The sequence below is a fragment of the Myotis brandtii genome, unplaced genomic scaffold (assembly GCF_000412655.1).
Source record: "Myotis brandtii unplaced genomic scaffold, ASM41265v1 scaffold43, whole genome shotgun sequence".
In the NCBI taxonomy this organism is placed as follows: Eukaryota; Metazoa; Chordata; class Mammalia; order Chiroptera; family Vespertilionidae; genus Myotis; species Myotis brandtii.
Window position 1 is genome coordinate 5350200 of NW_005366455.1, and position 22907 is coordinate 5373106.

The 22907-nt window shown below is 37.7% G+C and overlaps 1 protein-coding gene and 1 long non-coding RNA gene across 6 annotated transcripts in view; both read right to left on the reverse strand.

Annotated features, from left to right (window-relative positions):
* Positions 1-473: 473 nt before the first annotated feature.
* LOC106727470 lies at positions 474-1193 on the reverse strand. The gene is made up of 2 exons (XR_001363678.1): positions 1093-1193; positions 474-976 (listed from the first exon to the last, which is right to left on the reverse strand). It is a non-coding gene; the product is annotated as an uncharacterized LOC106727470 (long non-coding RNA).
* A 6426-nt stretch (positions 1194-7619) lies between these two features.
* The window catches only part of CARF (calcium responsive transcription factor), a 43529-nt gene continuing 28241 nt past the window's right edge, over positions 7620-22907 (reverse strand). For 3 of the 5 annotated variants that reach the window (XR_001363674.1, XR_001363676.1, XR_001363677.1), the window contains 6 exons: positions 19538-19671; positions 18771-19140; positions 17104-17283; positions 14770-14798; positions 8768-8839; positions 7620-7758 (listed from right to left, as the gene is read on the reverse strand). Coding sequence is in view for 1 of the 5 variants with exons in the window: in XM_014546114.1 (XP_014401600.1) it covers positions 17183-17283; positions 18771-19140; positions 19538-19671 (605 nt within the window). In the remaining 4 variants the exon portion in view is untranslated. Of the gene's footprint in view, positions 7759-8767; positions 8840-14769; positions 14799-16816; positions 17284-18770; positions 19141-19537; positions 19672-22907 lie in introns of those variants that run through there. The other 2 variants (XR_001363675.1, XM_014546114.1) reach the window with 2 other exon arrangements.

The window sequence follows — 22907 nt, forward strand, 5'->3', positions numbered from 1 at the left end:
GTCCTCTCGCAGGCCTGGACCTGCAGGGGGGCGCTTACGTGCTGACGTCGGCGCCCGGCACTGCTGGGGTCCGGCTGACGTAGCATGGGCCTGATGGCGTCATTTCCGGGAATCATCGGAGGGCAGCGGGCAATACGGTGACAGCTAATGTGTATTTTCTTTGGATTTCTTGTTGTAAAAGGGGAATTGGCCCTCGTCTATAGTAATGTCAAAAAACTGACAACGGTCCCTACACGCCACAAAACTCCGTTTCCTTAAACGTGCTTTTATGCCTCATACTTTCCCGGTCGCCGAGCGTCCTGTCCTAAAAATCTCCTTTTACCACTACCCAAAGTTTCAAAACGGATTTTACTCTGTCAGAAAAAGAAGAGACAAACGGCTGCATTTACAAGATACAACTTTCAGGGTGTGTTGTTTTTTTTTAAACGGGCAGGGTATAGTTCTTAAGATTGATCGCCGTTGGTACGCCTAAGCATTTTTCAAACGTTTTATTATGAAAAATGTCAAGCATATACAAAAGTAAACTAATATAATGAAACCCCATGTACATACCGTTACCAATCTTTAAAAATTATCAACTAATGTCCCATCTTGTTTCATATATACCAGCAGTCAGCAAACTGTAAAAGCCAGAGAGTAAATATTTTAGGTTTTGTTGACAACAAAAATCAAAATTAGGATAATTCATGACACATGAAAAATTGGTGAAATTCAAGTTTCAGTGTTGTAAAGATGGTTGGGATAGAGCCATGCCCATTCCTTTACTATTAATAGCTACTTTCCCTCCAAGATGACTGAGTTGGGAGTAAATAGAGTAGTTGTTTGCAAATTATGCCTTTTCAGCATCTCTCCTTGGCTGGCTAACAGGCATGTGCGGCTCAGAAGGACGGTGAGGAATTCCTCTTGCTATTATAGTCATTAGCAGTTCCATTCTTCCAGCTGGTCAGTCCAAGAACCTCGGGGGTATCCTTGCCACCTGTCGCATATACAGTATGTCACATTCAATCTAATCCTTTCAGCTATATCTTCAAAATCTATCCAGAATTTAACCATTATCTACTCCACCACCACTACCACCCTGATGTGAATTACCATTAAATCTTTTCTGGTTTGCCCGGCAGTGTGGCTCTCAGTTGGTTGAGTGTCAGCCCATGCACCAGAAGGTCACCGGTTTGATTCCCAGTCGGGGCACATGCCCAGGTTGCGGGTTCCACCCCCCACGAGGGGGTGTGCAGGAGGTACCCGTTCATCTCTCTCACTGATGTTTCTATATTTCACTTCCTCGCTCTGAAATCAATAAAAACATTATTTTAAAGCAAAAAAAAAAACCTTGAAAATAATATTTTCTGGTTTATTGCAAAGCCAATTTTTCTCCCTGCCTCTACTTATGCACTCTCCCCACCCATGGATGACTTTCAACATTGCAACAAAAGTGATCTTTTTAACACAGAAATAAGATGCCATTCCTCTACTAAAACCTCTCCAATGGCTTCCCATCCTACCTTAAATGGCCAGGAAGGACCTGTATTTTCCTCCCACACTTTCCTAATTTCTCTAATATCCTGGGCTTCCCTTATTTCACTCCAGACACAAGTCTTCCTTGCTGCTCCTCAAATTCACAAAGCACACTGCAGTCTCAGGGATTTTACATAAACTGCCACTGAACCGGAAATGCTCTTTCCCCTGATGTCCACACACAATCTTCAAGTCTCCACTCCAGAATCCCCTTGTCCATTCCTGCAGTGTGGATGTTTGCGTACGCCAAGTTTCATATGTTGACATCCAAACCCCAATGTGATGGGGTTAGGAGGTGGGTGCTTTTGGGAGCTATTTAGGTCATGGGGGAGTGCCCTCATGAATGGGATTAGTGCTTTTATAAAATCTCACAGAACTCCCAGCCCTCTCTGCCCTGTGAGAAGGTAAGCAGAAGTCTGGGAGTTGGGAGAGGGCATTCTTCCAACAACACTAATCTTGGACTTTCAGTCTTCAGAACTGAGAAAATTAATTTATGTTTAGAAATGACCCAGTCTGGTATTTTTTACAGCATGTTGGACTCATCATAATAGCACTATAAGACACAAATGTAATCAATTTGTAAATTATAGCAAAAAATGTGTTGTCCATAAGCAAAGATGATAATGTTCTACACGCTGCTTCTCAATGTTTGCCTCACAAACTTTCAAGGAATCTTGGTAAAATGCTGATTCTGATTCAGTAGGTCTGGAATTCAGTAGGTCCGAGGTCTATCCAGCTCCCAGCTAATGCCAATGCTGCTGATCCACAGCCCACACTTTGAGTATTAACATTCCCACTGTTGATACAGATGGATTTTTGCTTTGGAGTAGTATTGATAAATTTGCATCCATCTATTCTCATCTTCTTCACCTTCCCCTTGTGACTAATGAAACAGATATTGAAGAGATGTAATCTGTGACACAAAACCAAATGAATTGCTACATGTAGGCACTGAGTCTTCAAACACAACATCATTGCAGTTACATCTAGAAAGAAAGAGATACATCATGTGACACATGGATGTTCCTGTTGGGACACAAAGGGTGGCAGTATTTTGTTTTAATGTTCACATCATAGGATCAGGCCTTAGCTTTGTCACCAGTAAGGAGACTGCCGGGCTCTGACTTACCCTAGTAAACTCACCAAGGACTAATGCATGTAACCTGTGGGGCAGGTTCCTCCTTTCTGTTCCACAGGAGGTCCCTAGCTATGCACTAAAGAGGAGAAAGTCAGGGAATTTATCTATCTTGTCTCTGTTGATGATCTTTCCCATCTAATCATTCTAATATTGGGGTAGGCAGGTAACCATTAAACTTTTGTGAACAAGGATTATCCCATTCTAATATCTCCTTTCCATTTTCCCTCAGATGAAAGACACACTTAGCATCTGAATTGCAGTGAAGGATTACTCAGTTCTTGTGCTGAAGGTTTCAACTCGACCAAAGATTATAGAGAGTCACAGGGGAGGTTAGGAGCTATGTCTTTGTTTAGGTCATTTCTTTTCTTACACCAAAAGGAAACAGTGCAATATTTCACTGCGTAGGTTTAAATAAGAAGTGTCTACTGGACAATCCCCAGTTCCCTTAGCTCTCCCAGTTCTCATCAGTCTCTCTCCAGTGAAGCTACAATCACTTTTACTCCTAACATTCCTAGAGAACCTACAACTAGGTCTGTGCCCTGACTGGGAATCAAACCTGCAATAGGACGGCTCTCCAACCACCTGAGCCACCTGGCCAGGGCTTGTCATCTTTCTTAAAAAATAAACATTTTCAATATTTGGCCAAAAGAAGGCCATGAAGGTTCTTGGCTAGCAGGACGGTTGTTGCACACTTGGACTGTCACCTTCTCCAGGCTGGTAGTTGATATCTTTTTTTCAACTTATTTTTATATTAAAAATTTAAAAATGCATGCTCCAACTGAGGCAGGATAGTAAAAAGCTATGAAAATTCCTTGGCAAGTGGAATGGGGAAACAGACTGCTGAACACACTGGCTGAGCAATTTACAGCAGATAGAGAAGGTCACCAGGGCAGAAAGCCACTGGTGCCTAGCAATGGGCAAAACTGGCATATCCTCCCTTGGCAAATCACTGACCACGTGGTTTAGATCCCCATGACCTTTCATATCACTAGTCATGGGGTGTAGACACCCCTCCACCCCCCCCCACACACACCTATCCTCCCTGGAGATAATATCTAGGCCTCAGTTATATTTCGGCTCCAGGCCCAGCAACACAAGGTAGGCAATGCTAGGACCAGCTGTGATGACTAGTGACCCCCTGCCCTGATGCCAACCAATCAGTGGAGCCTGAAAGGATACCTGGAAAAGCTGACGGATATTCTACTGAGATCCTGCCCTAAGACCTCCCCTAAATTCCCAGCCTTTAAAACCCTCCAGATGAAGCACCCTGCTCCTACTCTCCCACCCGCCCGGGAGCACAACAGCACCTTTCTCTTTTCCCTCTTCTTCCCCCACAGGTGTGCATCTCCTAAGCTCGAAGGCAGCAGTTGCCAACCTTTCGGACCTCACAGACCACCAGTGTCCACGGACCACAGGTTGGCGACTGCTGCTCTAAGGGACCCCACCAGACTTGCAACCAGGGGAGCTATGGGCAGTAGCCGCTCATCCCATGCTAACCCCTGAACCTGTTCCCAAGGCCCCCTTTTTCTGACTTTCCAGTGAGCTGACAGCAGCCCCACCTCGGCTCACTTCTTTCCTATAAGCTTTCTAGAGAGCCAAAGCAGCCCCGCCTAGGCTGTCTCCTGCTGCTGCTTCTATCCTAGGACCTTCCTTGTTCCACTGTCCCAGCTTGAATAAACATGCTCAAAACCACCTGGACTCTTTCCTGCATGAGGTCAGGAACCCACACACTACAGGCCTGCCAGAGGCAGGCCCACTCTGGCCTGGCCCCCTTTCAGGTTGCCATTGTCCTGACTGCTGGCTCAATGATTTGTATTTCATTCTGTGTAAAATTAGAGTTTTTAAGTAGAGACATGACAAGATTGAAACTATATTTGTTGTTCTAGACCTTGTGATGTATTTCCCAAGGCGACATGTAATCATACACTCCCCTCACCATACAAAATGTAGTACTTAAAATTCAGTTGAAACATGAAAGAAAATCACTTTGCTTTCATGTATAATGAACTTTCTATCATGGCTGGGAAGTTAATTAAAAGTTAAGACTTCCACAATCTACAGTCGAGAAAACTCTTTAATCAAGAAGAAAAAGGAAATTACAGGAAATTTTTTATTTAAAAATTAGCATTTTTCTCTTTTTAAGTTCTTATTTCCTGTGAAGAAAAGAAAATTTTGAGACTGGGAGAGATTTCTTGTCCTCAGAAAGCAGTTTTCTTGAAATTCAATTATTCTCATTCAAATTCATGTTAATCAATATCTGGATTTCTTTACTTGTCATGTAACAAGGAATATTTCTTTCATAGAGCAATACAATGTTGTAAGAATTAAAAAGAAAAAAGAAACAATTACTGCTACATGAAATTCTTGATCATTTTAAACTACCTTTTCTTCCTTTACATTTTTTAACTAGAAGTGGGTGAAGCTCTAGCTTCTGTGCTTACTGATAGAGTTAAAATCTATGGAACTGTAAACTCTAGTGTAATTAAAAATTAAAATGATCTCAGTGTTTCCATGGAAATAAAGACCTCATGAATAAAGAATTACTATTATGCAACTGATATAGAAGTCTGTTACTGTGAAAGCCACACATTGTTTTACAGCTACTAAAAGCTAATGTTTTTGTTTTGTTCTTGCCTATTTCCCTTGGTTAAATTCTTCTTGAAGGTCTAAATATACCCATGATTTTGATTACTAAAAACATTACAATATGTTTTCAAATGTTAATCAAACTTGAAAAGATGGAAAGATCTTAAGAGAGTGTATTTACATAAGAATTTCAAGATCTAAAAAAAAAAGAATTTCAAGATCTAATTGGCTTTAAGTGATTCATGAACAGGATAGCAACTAGAAGGATGCTCTAGTCATCTTTTAAAAGCCAAAATTTGTATTGCCAACCAACCATATTTTAGGTAAAAGCAAAATAAGTGAAAAGTTCAATAGTTTATTAAAAGTTGAATAATGGCCAGAACCGGTTTGGCTCAGTGGATAGAGCGTCGGCCTGCGGACTCAAGGGTCCCGGGTTCGATTCCGGTCAAGGGCATGTACCTTAGTTGCGGGCACATCCCCAGTGGGGGGTGTGCAGGAGGCAGCTGATCAATGTTTCTCTCTCATTGATGTTTCTGGCTCTCTATCTCTCTCCCTTCCTCTCTGTAAAAAAAAAATCAATAAAATATATTTTAAAAAAACCTTGAATAATGTATAAAAATGGTTTTTAAAAATTGATAGTTTAAGGCAGTTAGTTAAGCGCTCTGGCTGGTGTGGCTCAGTTGGTTGAGTGTTGTCCCATGCACCAAAATGTTGTCAGTTTGAGTCCCGGTCAACCCCAGTAGGGGGCGTGCAGGAGGCAGTAATTATAAATACCTGAAGTATGGAAAGTGGTGTCTCTCATACGAAACAAAGTGATTTTTCTCTTTTAGACCTACAAGACCATCTTCTTATGAGGTATTTTGGAGGAAAGGAGAGAAGAACAGAAGGGTAAACAGAAAAGAGAAAAAATGAAGGAACATAAGAGAAAGTGGAAAAGAAGAATAAAGGACTTTATATTCAAATTTGATTTTAAGGGATCTAAAAGATTTCATTTTTAAATTTTCACAATTTTCTCTTGCCTTTGCCAAGGAATCTTTTAAGGAGGCAATTTCATAATTCCTTGAATATATTTTGAAAGTTTCTTCTTGCTTTAAAATGTGGACAGGCACCTAGCTCAATTGGTTAGAGCATTGCCCTGATATACTAAGGTTGTGGGTTCAATCTCTGGTCAGAGCACATACAAGAAGTAACCAATGAATGCATAAATGAGAAGAACAAAAAATTAATATGTTTTTTCCCTCTGTCTCTCCCTCTCTTGCTCCTTGCTCTAAAATCAATAAATTAAAAAATGTGTAGACAATTGTATGTTTGGGATACTGCTCCCTTTGTGCTTCAAAGTGACTCCCAAAGGAATGATTTTGTTCATAAAAAAGTTCCTCAAAGTAACCACTGTAATTCCAAATAATGCTTATATCATTTAGAAACTTTAAGATTTGTTTTTTAAAAAATATATTTTATTGATTTTTTACAGAGAGGAAGGGGGAGGGATAGAGAGTTAGTAACATCGATGAGAGAGAAACATCAATCAGCTGCCTCCTGCACGCCCTCTACTGGGGATGTGCCCGCAACCAAGGTACATGCCCTTGACCGGGATCGAACCCGGCACCCTTCAGTCCACAGGCCGACGCTCTATCCACTGAGCCACACCGGTCAGGGCAAGATTTGTTTTGATTCTAATATAAATACATATAAGATGCAGGAGTTCAACCCAGTTGGGTACAGAATTAGACTAAAAATAAACCTATGAGTCTGGCAATAGTCAGTCAAATCTTGTGCACCTTTGTATCTTGGGGACCTCCCCCTCCAAAAGAGAACTAGATCTTCATGAATAAAATAACACAACTGTGAGTAAAATTTGATAAGATTTTCATAAATGACCTGAGGCATTTTTCCAAAGGATGCCAGTCTGAAGAGAAGTCTTCTGAGTAAACTAGCTTACACCCATCTTAATACCTCTGGACTTCTTCTTACAGATTAACAATGAAGAAATGACAAGGACAAATACACAAAAGTATTGTCAGCAATAATGCAGATTTCTACCAAAAATACGTTTTTCAAACTTGATCAATCTGGATTTTTAAAAAGAGCCTCTTAGCCCTAACCGGTTTGGCTCAGTGGATAGAGCGTCGGCCTGCGGACTGAAGGGTCCCAGGTTCGATTCCGGTCAAGGGCATGTACCTTGGTTGTGGGCACATCCCCAGTAGGGGGTGTGCAGGAGGCAGCTGATCGATGTTTCTAACTCTCTATCTCTCTCCCTTCCTCTCTGTAAAAAATCAACTTATTCCTAGATACCACTCTCAAACTAAACAAACTAAACAGCATTTGGAGTGGTTGATGAAGAAAAATAAGAAATCAAAGCTGAAACTCAATATGAACTTACCTTACCATCGTCATTGGAGAGACCCTGTGCAGGAGACTCAAAGGGCCTCGGAAAGCACGCTATTTCCAAGTTGACCAGATTTTTATAGGACCTCCAAGATCATCAAATGCTGGCTCCTTTAAAATACCTCCAAAATAACCTGTTGATAGAGCAGAACTGAATTTTTTGCTTACTGCAGTAAGGGAGGATATCTTAATAGTCTTTGTAGTGTCTTATGGGAGAAGTCAGAGGTACAATATTTATGAGTTTTGGGGATCTAGTTTAAGATGATTTTCAAAGCAGGGGATCTGGTTGGGATTGGGACAGTTTTTACATAAGAGTATTTCATATGAAATAGTGTTTACACCTAGTTTTTGACTGGACAGAGGGAGGTGAGAGTTTGGAAGTGATTCTTTCACAATCTTCTGCCTTCTCACAGTTATCTGCTGTTCCCTCCACAACCTGCATTGCTCACCAGCCTGGAACTTCTTTAATATACGATGCTTTACCCTTGAGTAGATAGTACTTATCACACCATTTCACAATTGGCTAATTATGTATATGTCTGCCAATACACTGTGAGTTCTCATGGGGTTAGGATGAGGTTTTGTTAATATATCTTACAGTCCGCAGGTAATAGTGTCTGGTTCTCAATGAATACTTAGTCACTGTTGATTGTAGCTGGAGTAAAACAAACATGCTGACTAATCGGAATTTCAATTTATGAACATAAACCTCAAATGAACCCTTAATCAAGTAGACCCATTAATAATACAGGGATGGGCAAAAGTAGGTTTATAGTTGTAATACAAATAAATAATACAACAATAAATAAATAATACAAGAAGAAAATGTGTTTCATCTACTCACAACAGTAAACCTACTTTTGCCAACCCCTTGATTATACTTCCTTAGTCTAATTACTCTCCTACTGGCTTTTGTCAACTCCCCCCACACCCACCTTCACACTTACCAAAGGACCTTGCTTATTTCACTGAGAAAACTGAAGCAATCAAAAGATAATTTCCACAAACTCTCATTTGTCCCCACCTACTAGCATCTTTACCCATGTAGGCTGCCTTGTCATCTGTTCATAGATGAGGTATCCATGCGTCTATCTAAAGTCAGACCCTTTCCTTGGGTGCTAGATTCCATCCCCTTTCTCTTACCCAAAGACATTTCTTCAGCAATTCTCTCTCCTTGACTTCCCAACTCTCTTTGGGTTGTTTTCCAATTATTTTCTATAAGGACACACCAAAATCTTAAATGCAGATGGTCATTTATTCAAAAATATTTCCCATGTATCTACCACTGTGATACATCTATGAATAAAAAAAAAAAAGACAAAGGTCCCTGCCCCATGCAGTTTAGAATCTAGTAGGTGGAGACAGATTAATTACAAAATTTATTTTATATATTTATATATTTTTATTGATTTCAGAGAGGAAGGGAGAGGGAGAGATAGAAACATCAATGATGAGAGAGAATCACTGATCGGCTGCCTCCCGCACGCCCCATACTGGGGATGGAGCCCACAACCCGGGCATGTGCCCCCGACGGGAATCGAATCCAGGATCCTTTAGTCCACAGGCCTGGTGGGCTGGTGGGAATGGGCATCCTTCTGGTCCCTTGTGAGCCTCAAGAGTTGTCCCCTCACTGAGTCAAACCAGCCAGGGCACAAAGTTTATTCTTGAGGGAACAACTCTTGAGGCTCACAAGGGACCAGAAGGATGCCCATTCCCACCAGCCCGAGTAGAAAACCGCATTAACTCAAAAGCACAGTGTAGAATACTCCAAAGGGTTTTGCTTTAACAGTGGGACAAAACGAACACTAGATTAAATGCTGCTCTGGTCCCACTTAACAAAGCTTGAAAGCAAGCCTTTCCAGGAACAAAGTGTTTTCAAGACACCTGTGTCCTAGACAAAACTCAATAATATTTATAGAAATACAAAAATATCCAGTATCTAACAAGGTAAAAATTATATCAAACGTGCAATCAAAAGTTACAAGGAGCCCTGGCCGGTTTGGCTCAGTGGATAGAGTGTCGGCCTGCAGACTGAAGGGTCCCAGTTTCGATTCCGGTCAAGAGCATATACCTTGGTTGCGGACAAATCCCCAGGAAGGGGTGTGCAGGAGGCAGCTGATCGATGTTTCTCTCTCATCGATGTTTCAAACTCTCTATCCCTCTCCCTTCCTCTCTGTAAAAAAGCAATAAAATATATTAAAAAAAAAAAGTTACAAGGAATTCAAAGAAGCAGAAAAACATACAAAAATAATGAGCAGAAAAATCAACCAACTGAAATTGTCTCAAAAAAAGTTGACAGAATTAGTAGAAAAGGACATTAAAATAATTTTTTAAAATATATTTTATTGATTTTTAACAGAGAGGAAGGGAGAGGGATAGAGAGTTAGAAACATCGATGAGAGAGAAACATCAATCAGCTGCCTCCTGCACACCTCCTACTGGGGATGTGCCCTCAACCAAGGTACATGCCCTTGACCAGAATCGAACCTGGAACCTTTCAGTCCGCAGGCTGACGCTCTATCCACTGAGCCAAACTGGTTAGGGCAGCATTAAAATAATTTTATAACTGTAGTCCATATATTCAAGAAGTTAGAGGAAAGATGCAGAATGTCAAGTAGAGACATGGATGACAAAAAAAAATTCCCAAATTAAACTTCTAAATATGAAAACTACAATGTCAGTGTTGAAAAATACACTGGATTACTAACAATACCAAGTTAATCGGGGATTAACAATATATTAGACATTTCAGAAGAAAAGATCAGTAAATTTGAATACAGAGCCATAATAAACTATACAAAATGAGATAGAAAAAAGACAAGTAATAACAAGTGTTGGAGAGGTTGTGGAGCAAAAGAAAACTCATTTGCTGCTGTTGGGACTGTAAACTACTAGTACAGCCACTATGGAAAACAGTTTGGCCATCCCTCAAAAAAATTAAGAATAGAGTTACCATATGACCCAGCAATCCCTCTTTTGGGTATCTACCTGAAAAATTTGAAAACATTTATTCTCAAAGATATATGCACCCCTATGTTCATTGGAGCATTATTCACGGTGGCCAAGACATGGAGACAACCAAAGTGTCCTTTGATAGATGACTGGATTAAGATGTGGTACATATGTACAATGGAATACTACTCAGCCATAAGAAAAGATGCAATACTGCCTGCCATTTTGCAACAGGAAAGGATCTTGAGAATATTATGCTAAGCAAAATAAGTCAGTCAGAAAAAACTAAGAACAATATGATTTCACTCATATGTGGGATATAACACTGAAACTCATAGACACAGATAACCATATGGTGGTTACGAGGGAAGAGGAATGGAGACTAGGAAAAGATAAACAGGGCCAAATACTAATATATGGTGATGGAAGATGATTTGACTGTGGGTGGTGGCACACGGTGCAATATACAAATCGTGTATCATAGAAAGGTACAATTGAAACCTATATAATCTTATTAACCAATGCCATCCTAATAAATTTAATTTTATGAAAAGATAAATTGGACTTTATCACAATCAGAAACTTCTGCCCTTTGAGAGATCCTGTTAAGAGAGGTGAAAGATAAGCTATGACCAGAAAAAAAATATTTGTAAATCACATTTCTAATAATGGACTTGTATCTAGAATGCACTTTTTAAACCTCTATAATAAGAAAACAATTCAGCTGAAGAATGGGTAAAAGATTCAAACAGACACTTCACTAAAGAAGATATACAGTTGGCAGAAAACAAAACAAAACATGAAAAAATGCTCAACAGTGTTCATTAGAGAAATGAACATTAAAACCACAATGACTTATGTGGTTGTTACTAGTATATTATTACTACACACCTATCAGAATGCCTAAAATTTAAAAGCCTGTCTATACCTAATGTTGGCTAGGATAGAGAGCACCTGTAACTCTCATACATTCTTGACAGAAATATAAAAGGCTACAGCCACTTTGAAAAATCAGTTGAAATTTTCTTAAAAGGTTAAATATATACTTAACATATAACCTAGCCATTCCAGGCCTATTTATTACCCAAGAGAAATGAAAGTATGTATCCATACAAAGACTTACACAAATGTTTATAGCAGCTTTATTTGTAATAGCCAAGAACCATAAACAACCCAGATGTCCATCAACAGGTGAATGAATAAGCAAATTATGGTATATTCATACAATTAGATACTACTCAGTAGTAAAATGGATTAAATTGTTCACCCTGTGACATAAATTCCAAAATAACTATGCTGACTGATAAAAGTCAAATAAAAATGTTCATACTATATGATTTCATTTTATAAAATTGACAAAGCAAATTGATCTTTAGTGACAGAAAGCAGTTTGGTATGTTTGGGGATGGTGGGGAGGGTGTGGGAGTAAAGGAAAAGTGGGGATGGATTGATTACAAAGGAACACTAGGAATCTTTTGGGGGTGATAGATATGTTCATTATCTTAACTGGAATGATGGTTGGATATATGTATACATATATCAAAACTTATCAAATTGGCCCCGGTTTGGCTCAGTGGATAGAGCATCGGCCTGCGGACTGAAGGGTCCCAGGTTCGATTCCGGCCAAGGGCATGTACCTCGGTTGTGGGCACACCCCCAATAGGGGCTGTGCAAGAGGCAGCTGATCGATGTTTCTCTCTCATCGATGTTTCTAACTCTCTATCCCTCTCCCTTCCTCTCTGTAAAAAATCAATAAAATATATTTTTAAAAAAACTTATCAAATTGTACACTTTAAATATGTGCAGTTTATTATATGTCAATTATACCTCAGAAAAGATATTTAAATTAAAAACTGCTGGTATCTGCCTCCCCCTTTTCCCTCTGGTTTTAGAATTCATTTTTATGAAGATATAATTAACATAAAACATTGTCTGAGTTTAAGGTATATAATATACTGATTTTATAATTTATGTATCACTAGAAGCCCAGTGCACGAATTCGTGCACCAGTGGGGTCCCTTGGCCTGGCCTGCGAGATTGGGCCCAAACCGGCTCTCTGACATCCCACGAGGGGTCCCAGATTGCGAGAGGGTGCAGGCCAGGCAGAGGGACCCCACCAGTGCATGATCAGGGCCGGGGAGAGACTCGGGAGGTTGGCCAGCTGGGGAGGGACTGCGGGAGGGCTCCAGGGCATGTCTGGCCCTTCTCGCTCAGTCCCGATTGGCCGGAGCCCAGCAGCAAGCTAACCTACCGGTTGGAGCGTCTGCCCCCTGGTGGTCAGTGCACATCATAGCAAGTGGTTGAGCTGCCTTAGCATATCATTAGCAATTACGCTTTGATTGGTTGAATGGCTGACCGAACACTTAGCATATTAGGCTTTTATTATATAGGACAATATGATTACCATCATAGTGTTAGCTAATACCTCTGCCTCATCACAAAATTTTTTTTTCGTGGTGAGAACAATTAATATCTAGTCTCTGAACAGCTTTGAAATTTATAGCACAGTATTGTTGACTATAATCACTGTGCTGTACATTAGATCTTCAGGAGTTTGGTTGTAAGCTTGTACCCTTAGACAACATCTCTCCTGCACTCTTATTACACCCATATCACATTCTCAAAGGTTTTCCATATTAACCATACAATTTATTAATTTTTCTCATGAATCAGTTTAGGATTCATTAATAAGTGAGTTTTTTTAAAATTCTGGTTTTATTCCTGAAGTTTTAACAATTCACTCAATAACAAATATTTTTATTATTTAAAAACAGAATTCATAGTTAATATATATGTGGCAAAATACTAAGGATTTGCCATTACAACTATGTTAATTAAGTAGAAATGCAGATATTAAGAATCAAAACAATACACCATTTAAGATGTCTAAAGCCTAAATCAGCTGATGAAAAAGAGTAAATCTTCTGGAGGGAGAAAGATTTTCTATGATCCTGAAAAATAGGCAGAGTGGAATTATGGGGGGGGATAAAAGCAAAGAGGGAAAAATTAATGCTGCCTCCTTTTTAAATAGCATACTCTGTCATTACTCAAAAAATATAATGCTATACTTGAAAATGTCACAGCACCAAAATGTGGGGGAAAGGAATTACTAATGCCTTACTTTGCACATTGTTTTAAAATGTTGATGGTTGGCTGAGCTGAGAGGAATGAATAAATAAATAAATATATATATATATATATATTCTCCCCAAATGTAATGATAACAGTTATTACTGGTAGTTATGCTTAAAAACTTTCAGATTCCAAATTAAACATAAATCTACTACCAGAATTCTCAGATATTAAAGTATTTATTCAGCATCTTCAAAATGAACAAAACCACCACTATCCCCAAAGTATAAAAAGAAAACTAACAAGTTTAAGAAAAAAAGCACAGCATTTTAATGAAAAAATTACATTATAACAAGGACACTATACATTAAGTTACTATATACATATATATATACACACACACTTTTAAAACTTTTTTTAAAAATCCTGGTACAAATTAAATGACAACTTTCTCATACTCACATGATTAAGTATGTACTTTGACAGAATATAAAGATGAAATACAAGCTGATGAACCTCAAAATTAGAAACTTTAATGCAGGACCAGACCCCAAAATCTAATTTCCGTCACTTTTGTAACTTTTAGAAAATATTTACCTGGTATAAGCATACACATTTTTTTCTTTTAAGTAAGTTAACTGCTTACATAGAAAATCAGTATTTAGGAAAATGCCCACCATAGCTGTGTTTATCTATAATTCATTGTAGTGTATATAAAGTTCACTTGGAGACTTGGAACATAAAAACTACAATGAAGAAACAAGCTCATCTGTAATTATGAATTTCTAAGCGCTTATTCTGAATGTCCAACTTACTACTACAGATATTGGACCTTGTGATACATGACACAAAAGAGCATTTATCCAACTTTGCTGTAGAGCTGTTAGGAGAATGCCAAATAAAGATACCGAAAATTTTATGCACTTGTATTCAACACCCTGCACATTTAAAAGATAACTGAATATTTAAAATATGTAAACATATTTTTAAAAAAGTGATACTAAGCACCTTTAAAATACAATACTGATATATTGTGACTGAATATGCATTTAGAGGACAAATGAACTTTTTAAAACTAATTTAAAAACCATTTTTAAAGAGCTACTCATTGAAATACTTACATGAAAATATTGATAGTTCCAGTTTCTACCTAAAAACCAAAAGAGTATATAATTAGGAATTTAAACTTCCTTCATCCACTTTTCTTTTCTTTTGTTTTTTGTTTGTGGGGAGAATGCACGGTAACTTTCTATCCTCATAATAAAAGAGAAAAAAAACAGTATCAGAAGAGACGTTCACAGCCCGGCCAGCATGGCTCAGTGGTTGAGCGTCGACCTATGGCCAGGAGGTCACAGTTCCATTCTGGGTCAGGGCACATGCCTGGGTTGCGGCTTGATCCCCAGTAGGGGGCATACAGGAGGCAGCCAATCAATGATTCTCTCTCATCATTGATGTTTCAATCTCTCTCTCCCTCTCCCTCCCTCTCTGAAATCAAAAATATTTTTTTTAAAAAAGAGACATTCACAGAGAATAAAGTGAGAGAAATATTTCTAAACTATGTTTTGTTCTTGATTAACTCTGAATCCTTGGACATCTCTCATCCTCATCCATAACTGACTAGAGTTTGTATCTTAACAAGCATTTCTCCTTAGCAACTCAACATCAAAAAATAAAGGAATGTTTCCAAAGAAATACAGTTCAATTGGTAAAATATTTAATAATAAATTATTATCATTAATGAAAGGTGAAGATTATATAAAATATTGCAAAAATGTTCCATAAAAAGTAGAAATAACAAATGAAAAGAACATTACCTACAATGGAACACTAAACTATAAATTAATTTGGACTTATTCCCTTAGTACACACAGACTAAGAGAAATCTGGGTTTGAGGTAACTAACAGTTGTGTTTAACTTAGCATAACATAACAGATCTGGCAGCCTATCTATAAATGCTGGTATCAAATATTTTCATTTATTAGGAAAATGATAAGCAAGTCTTATTAAAAATCATATATGTAATTGAATATTAATTTTGCATTAAATAGGGGTTTAAATAATAAATTTTATATTAAATAGGATACAAATCTAAAGAGCAAGGAATTTTAAAATTCCACCCACTTCTAATATAACAGTGCTTTATACTTATACATGTTGTGAACCTGAAACTATTAAAGTGAATTAAAAATGGGAGATTGGACTTAGAAAAGGAAAGAAAATTCATATTCATATAAAGTATTATGGTTAAATTCCATATTATATTGCACATGCGTTAAGTGTTAAACATTAAAATCCATTTGAAAATCTTATTACTTTTAAATATATCCACAGATGGTCTCTGAAGGAAACAAGTCTTTAAGTTGATTTCTTGATAGTTATAATTGACCTTCCAGAAAGCAGAAGCTTATATTGAATATTTGAAGTAAATATACTTACTCAACAAGCAAATATATATAACACATCAGTTGTTTTAGTTTTAATATAAACTAAATTTTAAACTATTAATATTTACCTTTAAGTACTATAAATTCTAATACCATCAATTCAGTAAAAACTTTGGCATAAAAAAATAAATACAACTCAAATCCTTTCCTAACCAGAGCTGAATCTTCAGTATAAAATAGGAAGGAATCCTCTGCTGATATAAAAAAGTTCCCCAAATTATCTGTAAATACCATGGAATTCTATTATTCTTTCAGAATTCTTTCCATTTCTACATTTTTCTACCCATAGGTAGAGTTGTATTACAATACTGCATAAATCCATGTAATATACATTAATTTCTGTTGCTTATCTGATTAATTCAAGTTAAAATTCTCAGTACTTACCAAGATCCTATAAATTTCTACTAGATTACCATTAGTGTGCTATTGGTTTGAGTTACAAGTATAAAAATCAGAATGAAAGACGCTAAAATGCAACTATACACAGTTTCCACAGATGTGAGTGCTGGGCTTCGTGTTATGAAGTAAAATCTATTGTTTATTTTTCCAAATGAGAGACTACAAATCTCCTCTCATCTATCTGCCAATTTAAAACATTTCTTCACAACTTTAAAGAGGGAATAAGTTCTTTTAGAAATTTTTAAAAGTATCACACACGCTCGCGCGCGCGCACGCACACACGCACACACACACACACACACACACACACACACACAGAGTATTTTGTTCTTTTTCATTTTTTAAGAGCCAAAATTAGGTATTTCCAGGGAATAAATTAGATAACTATTTGTGTTCAAGCTATATTACCATGGATAAGTTCAGATAGCCTTTTGAAATACTGGCCTTATCAGATACCCAAAAAGCATAAGAATTATACAAAATAAGAAGTGTAAAATATCTCTTAAAGTAAAAATATAAAATTGGCAACAAATATCAGTTTTAAATAAAAGCTACTCATCAAATCAGTCTTCAGTCCACTTATCACATTGCTGAGGTTTGACAATATTCACCTTCTTTTCTATGACATCAGAAGTCACCAGAGTTGTACAGTTCTGGAAAGCTTCAACAATTTATGTAGCAGATAATTTCTTATAGTCCAAAAATTTTTTTTGCTTCCATAGACAATGCTGGTTCTTTGGGTTCCTGTTTAACTTGGTTCACAGAAATGGTACCTTCTGGGTTTTCTTCAACTTTAAAACAAAAAATAAAAGAAAAACCCTAAAGGTTAATATAATTTATAACACAGGGATCTTTAGAATTATATAAATTAGAAGCAAAGCATAAAACAATAGTTTGGAAAAAAGAACTAGGTAACTTAGAAAAGCAGTTGGTATATTTGAGAATTTAGTGCTTCTAACATCTTAATAGCCATTCATGTTACATTCCTTCAGTATGCTTCAAGTAATGAAAAAAGGAAGAGACAAGAAATCTATGAAGTTATTCTCCTCTAAAGATACTCTGACAAAAACGTAGTCCATAATGTGATCAAATTATAAGGAATAACTAATATTTAAACATAACTGTAAAAGCATCTGTGACTGAAAGTTAAGAAGCCTCCCATTATTTCAAAATAACTTGTTTTGCAAACAGCAGGCATATGTATCATAAATTCACAAATGTGTTTCCATTGCCATATGGTTTTCACATGTAGTCATATATTAAGAAAATGTTCCCTCTCTAAAGAAACTTCACTATATAAGTACTTTAGAAAAAATACCACAACTTAAAACAATAGTTCTGCATGAGCTATGTGTTTGCTGATCTAAAATATTTCAGGATAGCCCTGGCTGGTGTTTCTCAGTGGCTAGAGCGTCAGCCTGCAGACTGAAGGGTCCCAGGTTCAATTTCAGTCAAGGGCACATGGCCAGGTTGCGGGCCGATCCCCAGTAAATCAATGGAAAAATATCCTAGGGTGAGGATTAATCCCCCTGCCCCCCAAAAGTAATATTTCAAATAAATTTAAAAGACAATAATTACTTTCTGGAAGGAACTACTTCACACTTTTCCTTACCCGGAAGAATGATGATTAAAAATGTAGAGAAAATATATGTTCTAAGGATAATTTCTATGAAGATTTTGCTTTTCAAAGCAAACTGCAAATCTTTTCCCACTAAACTGCCCAATCCAGAACAATTAGTGGAAAAAGAAGTGACATAGGTCAAGTAGGAGTTAACAGTCTATTACTATGTTGACTGGGCTCATTACAAAGTGAAGGTAACAAAGCCATGTATTATACCCAAGTCCCCTTTCAAATTCCACAGAACTCAACATTTAAATCTATAACTCAAAATTATCCTTTAAATCTTTGTATCTGCCCACTTCATTCCATTTTCATTATGTGCATATTAATTTTTCTATAACCTTTTCATTAAATAGTTTTCCCTTTAAAGTTTAATTTTTCATGAATTCTAACATCACCATAGATTTTCCTGATCTAACATCACCACAGATTTTCCATGTAAAGATAGGTAATTAATGAATAATTACAGTAGAGAAAAAAAATGTTTGCTATTAAAACATATGCTCATAAAATGTTTTCCCTTTTTCTCATAGCTTTACTTGATTTCTTTACATATTATAAACCCACTGAGTAGAAATGATAGTTTTTTTTTCTGTAGTGTAGTGACGATAGCTCATAAAGTGTTTTTAAAAAAATCTTAAGATGATTTTAACTTACTAAGAGGTGGGTGGCTGTCTATAATTTGTATTGGAATGGTCTGTACATTTCCCAACAGAAACCGATGAACACTTCCTTCCAGATTCTCTGTATCCTCAGCATCTCCAACGTCCACCAGCTGATCCACTGCAGCCACATTTTGATCTGGTGCTGGAAGGTTATCCATGGTAGAGGCAATACTGTTGTTTGGGGTAAGGCATGTATCTGTTTGAAGGCCATGACTCTGACCACACTGTAGAGAATTATTATTTATTACAGTACTTCGTATTGAATCCAGAAGTCTTGAAGGACTAGAGGAGAGGTGGTCATTTACTGATATCAGAGCCGGTGATCCATCAGGAGAAGTGAATCTTGGTTGCAACTGTAAACCCTTTTAAATCAAAAAGAGTACATCAAAACGTTTGAATTTACTATATAAAAGTTCTAGTAGGCTATATTATTCTTTTGACACAAAATCGGAATAAAATATAAGAGTACAGTTGTAAACAAATATTATGTGAGGACAGAAATAAGAACCAAAGGAAAAGTAGGAAAACTAAATTTTATTGCATGCATAGTCCACGCAAACGTTTTCAAAATGTACTGTTTAAATTATCATTTTAAATCAAGATACAAAAAGTCAGGAAATTAACAATGAAAACATCTTTGATCATTATTATAATTCTATAACCAATCTGTAAGAAGAGGAGGAGGAGGAGGAGGAGGGGAAGGGAGGTAGAAGAAAGAAGAAAAAGGTCTCAAATTTGGCTATTTTACTGAATTTCTACCTGTAGTTGTGTGAATATTTTTGGCTGAAATGAAGAATGTGAGGAGGAGAGCAAATGGGCTGATTCTGGAGACAAAGAACCCCTTGTCTGATTTGTTTCCACTTTGGTGGTAGACGATTCTTCTGGCGAATTTCCTAAATTATATAAAAAATAAACTATTAAAACAAAAAAATGTACGGCTTCTAGGATACTAGACTTAATTACAACCTTAACTATCATGAAATAAGGTCAAAGGTTTGAAAAGAACTTTAAGAAGTTATCTAGTCCACTATTTCCAGAACTTGGTAGATTATCAGAATCACTAAGGGAACTTTAAAAATATATAAATTCCTAGGTTCAACCTCTATTAAATTTAATTCAGTACATCTAGGATATACTGGAAAAGGAAATAATTTTTTTTTCCTTGAAAGACTCTACATCTGTAACTCTAATCAAGTCCATTTTCCATGCCATGATTCTGGATCATACCTAAACTTCTCTAAATCTGAGAAAACTATTGAACCTCTCAATTACACGGACCAAACTTAACTCATCTTTGGTAGCCCTAGGACAATGCCTGGTATAAAGTAGGGCCTCAATAATAACAGTATAAAATTTCTTTCAATAATTCATTAAGGAACAAATGTTTTCTCAGTATTTCAATTTGTAAAGTAAATTGTCCTTAGGGAATTTGATTCCTTCTCATGTAATTCTTATGTTAACCCAAGTATATTCATCATTTTAAATCAATCAAAAACCAATTACCAACAGCCATTTATTGCTTTCATAAATGGCACTGGTGTCAGACAAGGATGGCTTTATTCTGTAACCTTCAACATGCTATTTAACCCAATTTCTAAATTTCAGTTTCCTCATCTGTAAAATAAGGATAATAAGGGAATCCTCCTCAAAGGACTACTGAGAGGATTAAACAGGACTCTCACATTTCTTGCCTTTTTCATTTCTAATTGTCCTTCTACTTCATTCTGCTACGACTACTATGGTCATACCCTGGACTATTCTACATCTAAAATCTCTAATTCAAACATCCCATTCTCTGATCACAACTTCTTATCCTCCCAGGTATTTTTGCTCAGGTACTCCATTACAAATTGTTCTTCAACCTCATGTGAACCTCCAGTCAAGTGATTCCTCAGTTTTCTTCAGATCTATCAACCTCTTTCTTAATAAAGTTATCTCCCCATCCAGCTTAGCGTGCTGGGTTTATAATTTTAGTAACACTCTTGGAAATATCCTGAACCCCCTTGTCTCTCTGTCCTTGGGTCATACCCACATAGTAAAACCCTAACTCTGGATGAAAATGGCTTCCACTGCCTATACATGTGAAGCCAAATGCCACTGAAGAAACTCACGGCTACTACCAAAACCAGTTCATGATCATCAACATCCACCTGACGGTCACCTGTATGTGACAACCTTACAATGTTTCTCCTTCTCTGTATTAGGAATGGTATCTAATCTCCATTGTCTTAAAATCTTGGCCACCCTTCCTGAGATCTTCTCTCATTTTTAGCACTCTTACTTCAAAGAGAAAAGAAAAGCTATCAGATAGAAATTTCTTCAACTTCCCACCACCAAAGCTATCAAATATCTTCACCTTCACCTATTTCTTCAGATCTCCCCTGTCTTAAAATGCCTTCTCTCAACCCCATAAACCCTTCATAGCAAACTTCTTGAAAAAGTAGGCCACACTGTCTCTATTTCCTCATCTCCCATTCACTCTTCATCCACCCACATGGCTTCCACCCAATCCACTCTACTGAAAGGGCTCTGATATGAAAGCTTTCCAAACCTGGTCTCATGATCTTTTTCTCTCTCCCCTGTGGTCACCAATACCTATTCTTATGCCAGTGTTACTGAGCTCAGTAAATGCCTCTATTTGTCAGCTGCTCATGGAAGAAACTCAGGAATCATTCTAGATTATTCCCACTCTTTTACCTCATGCACCTATTCAATTGATAACCAAAGCCTTTAGTTCTACTTTTAAAATAACTCTTAAATCTGTCCACCTCCAATATGAATGCCCCCTGTTAAACCAGCGTCATATTTCTAAGGCACAGCTGAAAGAGCCTCCTAGACCTGTTTTGCTTATTCAATTTTATCTCCAAGCATTATCTATGCTGAAAACCACACTAACTCTCTTAATTCCTTGAATATGACAAGCTCTTTCTTGCTTAGCCTTCGAACATGCTATTCCTTTGATGGTCAAATTCCTATTTATTCTTCAGTTCTTAGTCTAAAAGTCACTTTCTCAAGTGTCACTTCCCTACTCCCTGGACTGTTATATGTCTCTATCACTATTGCCACAAAATTTTGCAAAACTCTCTCATGATGCTTTCCCTAATAGTGATTAATTAGAACATATTGTTTGGTATCTTTTTCTCTTGCTAAACTTTCAATTTAATTAAGAAAGAAACTCACTTGTTCTCCATTAGGCCTGCCATTTATTACCTTGAGTGAAATATGCACAGAACAAATGAATAATGCTAAAGAATTTGAAAGTTATCTGTAGTCAGTGACTCAAAGGTTAATATGCCCAAGAATAAAGAAGTAATTGTGAGAGAACCAAGATGGCGGCATAGGTAAACACCAGTACTTGCTGCCTCTCACAACCACATCAAAACTACAACTAAAGACAAAACAAATATCATCCAGAACCATGGGAAAGCTGGCTGAGTGGAAGTTCTACGACCAAAAGGAAAGAAAAAAGCACAATGAGACTGGTAGGAGGGGCGGAAGTGTGGAGGCATGTGCGAAACCGGCTGGCAACTGGGTGCGCTGTTGTTTTTTTCAATCGGGAGGGAGATACAAGCTCCCTATTGCTCTGAACTCCAGTTCCCGGCGAGACCTGGGGACCCAGACTCATACAGGGAGAAACTGGACTGTCTAGCATCGGGACAGGAACATGAGGGCGGCTTTCTCTCAGAGGTGCTTGCAGCGATCATTGTTCCTGCGTCGGGGCACGGAATGCGGAGACACGGAGATGCAGAAACCTCCCCGGCGCAGGGCTGACTGGCAGCCATTGCTGTTTGCTCGCTCTGGTGATTCCCTGAAACACTGCCCCACCCAATTTACAACCCCACCCAAGCTGTGCGCAGCGGCTTTTGCATATGAATGGCCTGTTCTTTCGCAGCCTAACCTAACAAACTGCAGCTGGGTCAGAGAGCTCCAAAACTTCCAAAAGAAGGCCCAAGGCTCCGCAGCAGCAGCCTGCCTTGATTCACAGCTGCGCCTCATCTGGGCACTTCCAAACCCCAAACAAAGGAGGAATCTGCAGATCTCTCTGTAGCTCCTGCTGGGTGGCCTCAGGCAGTGGCTGACTTTGCACCTCCTTGGAGATCCAAGAGCCAGTGTACCCAGTGGTCAGTGT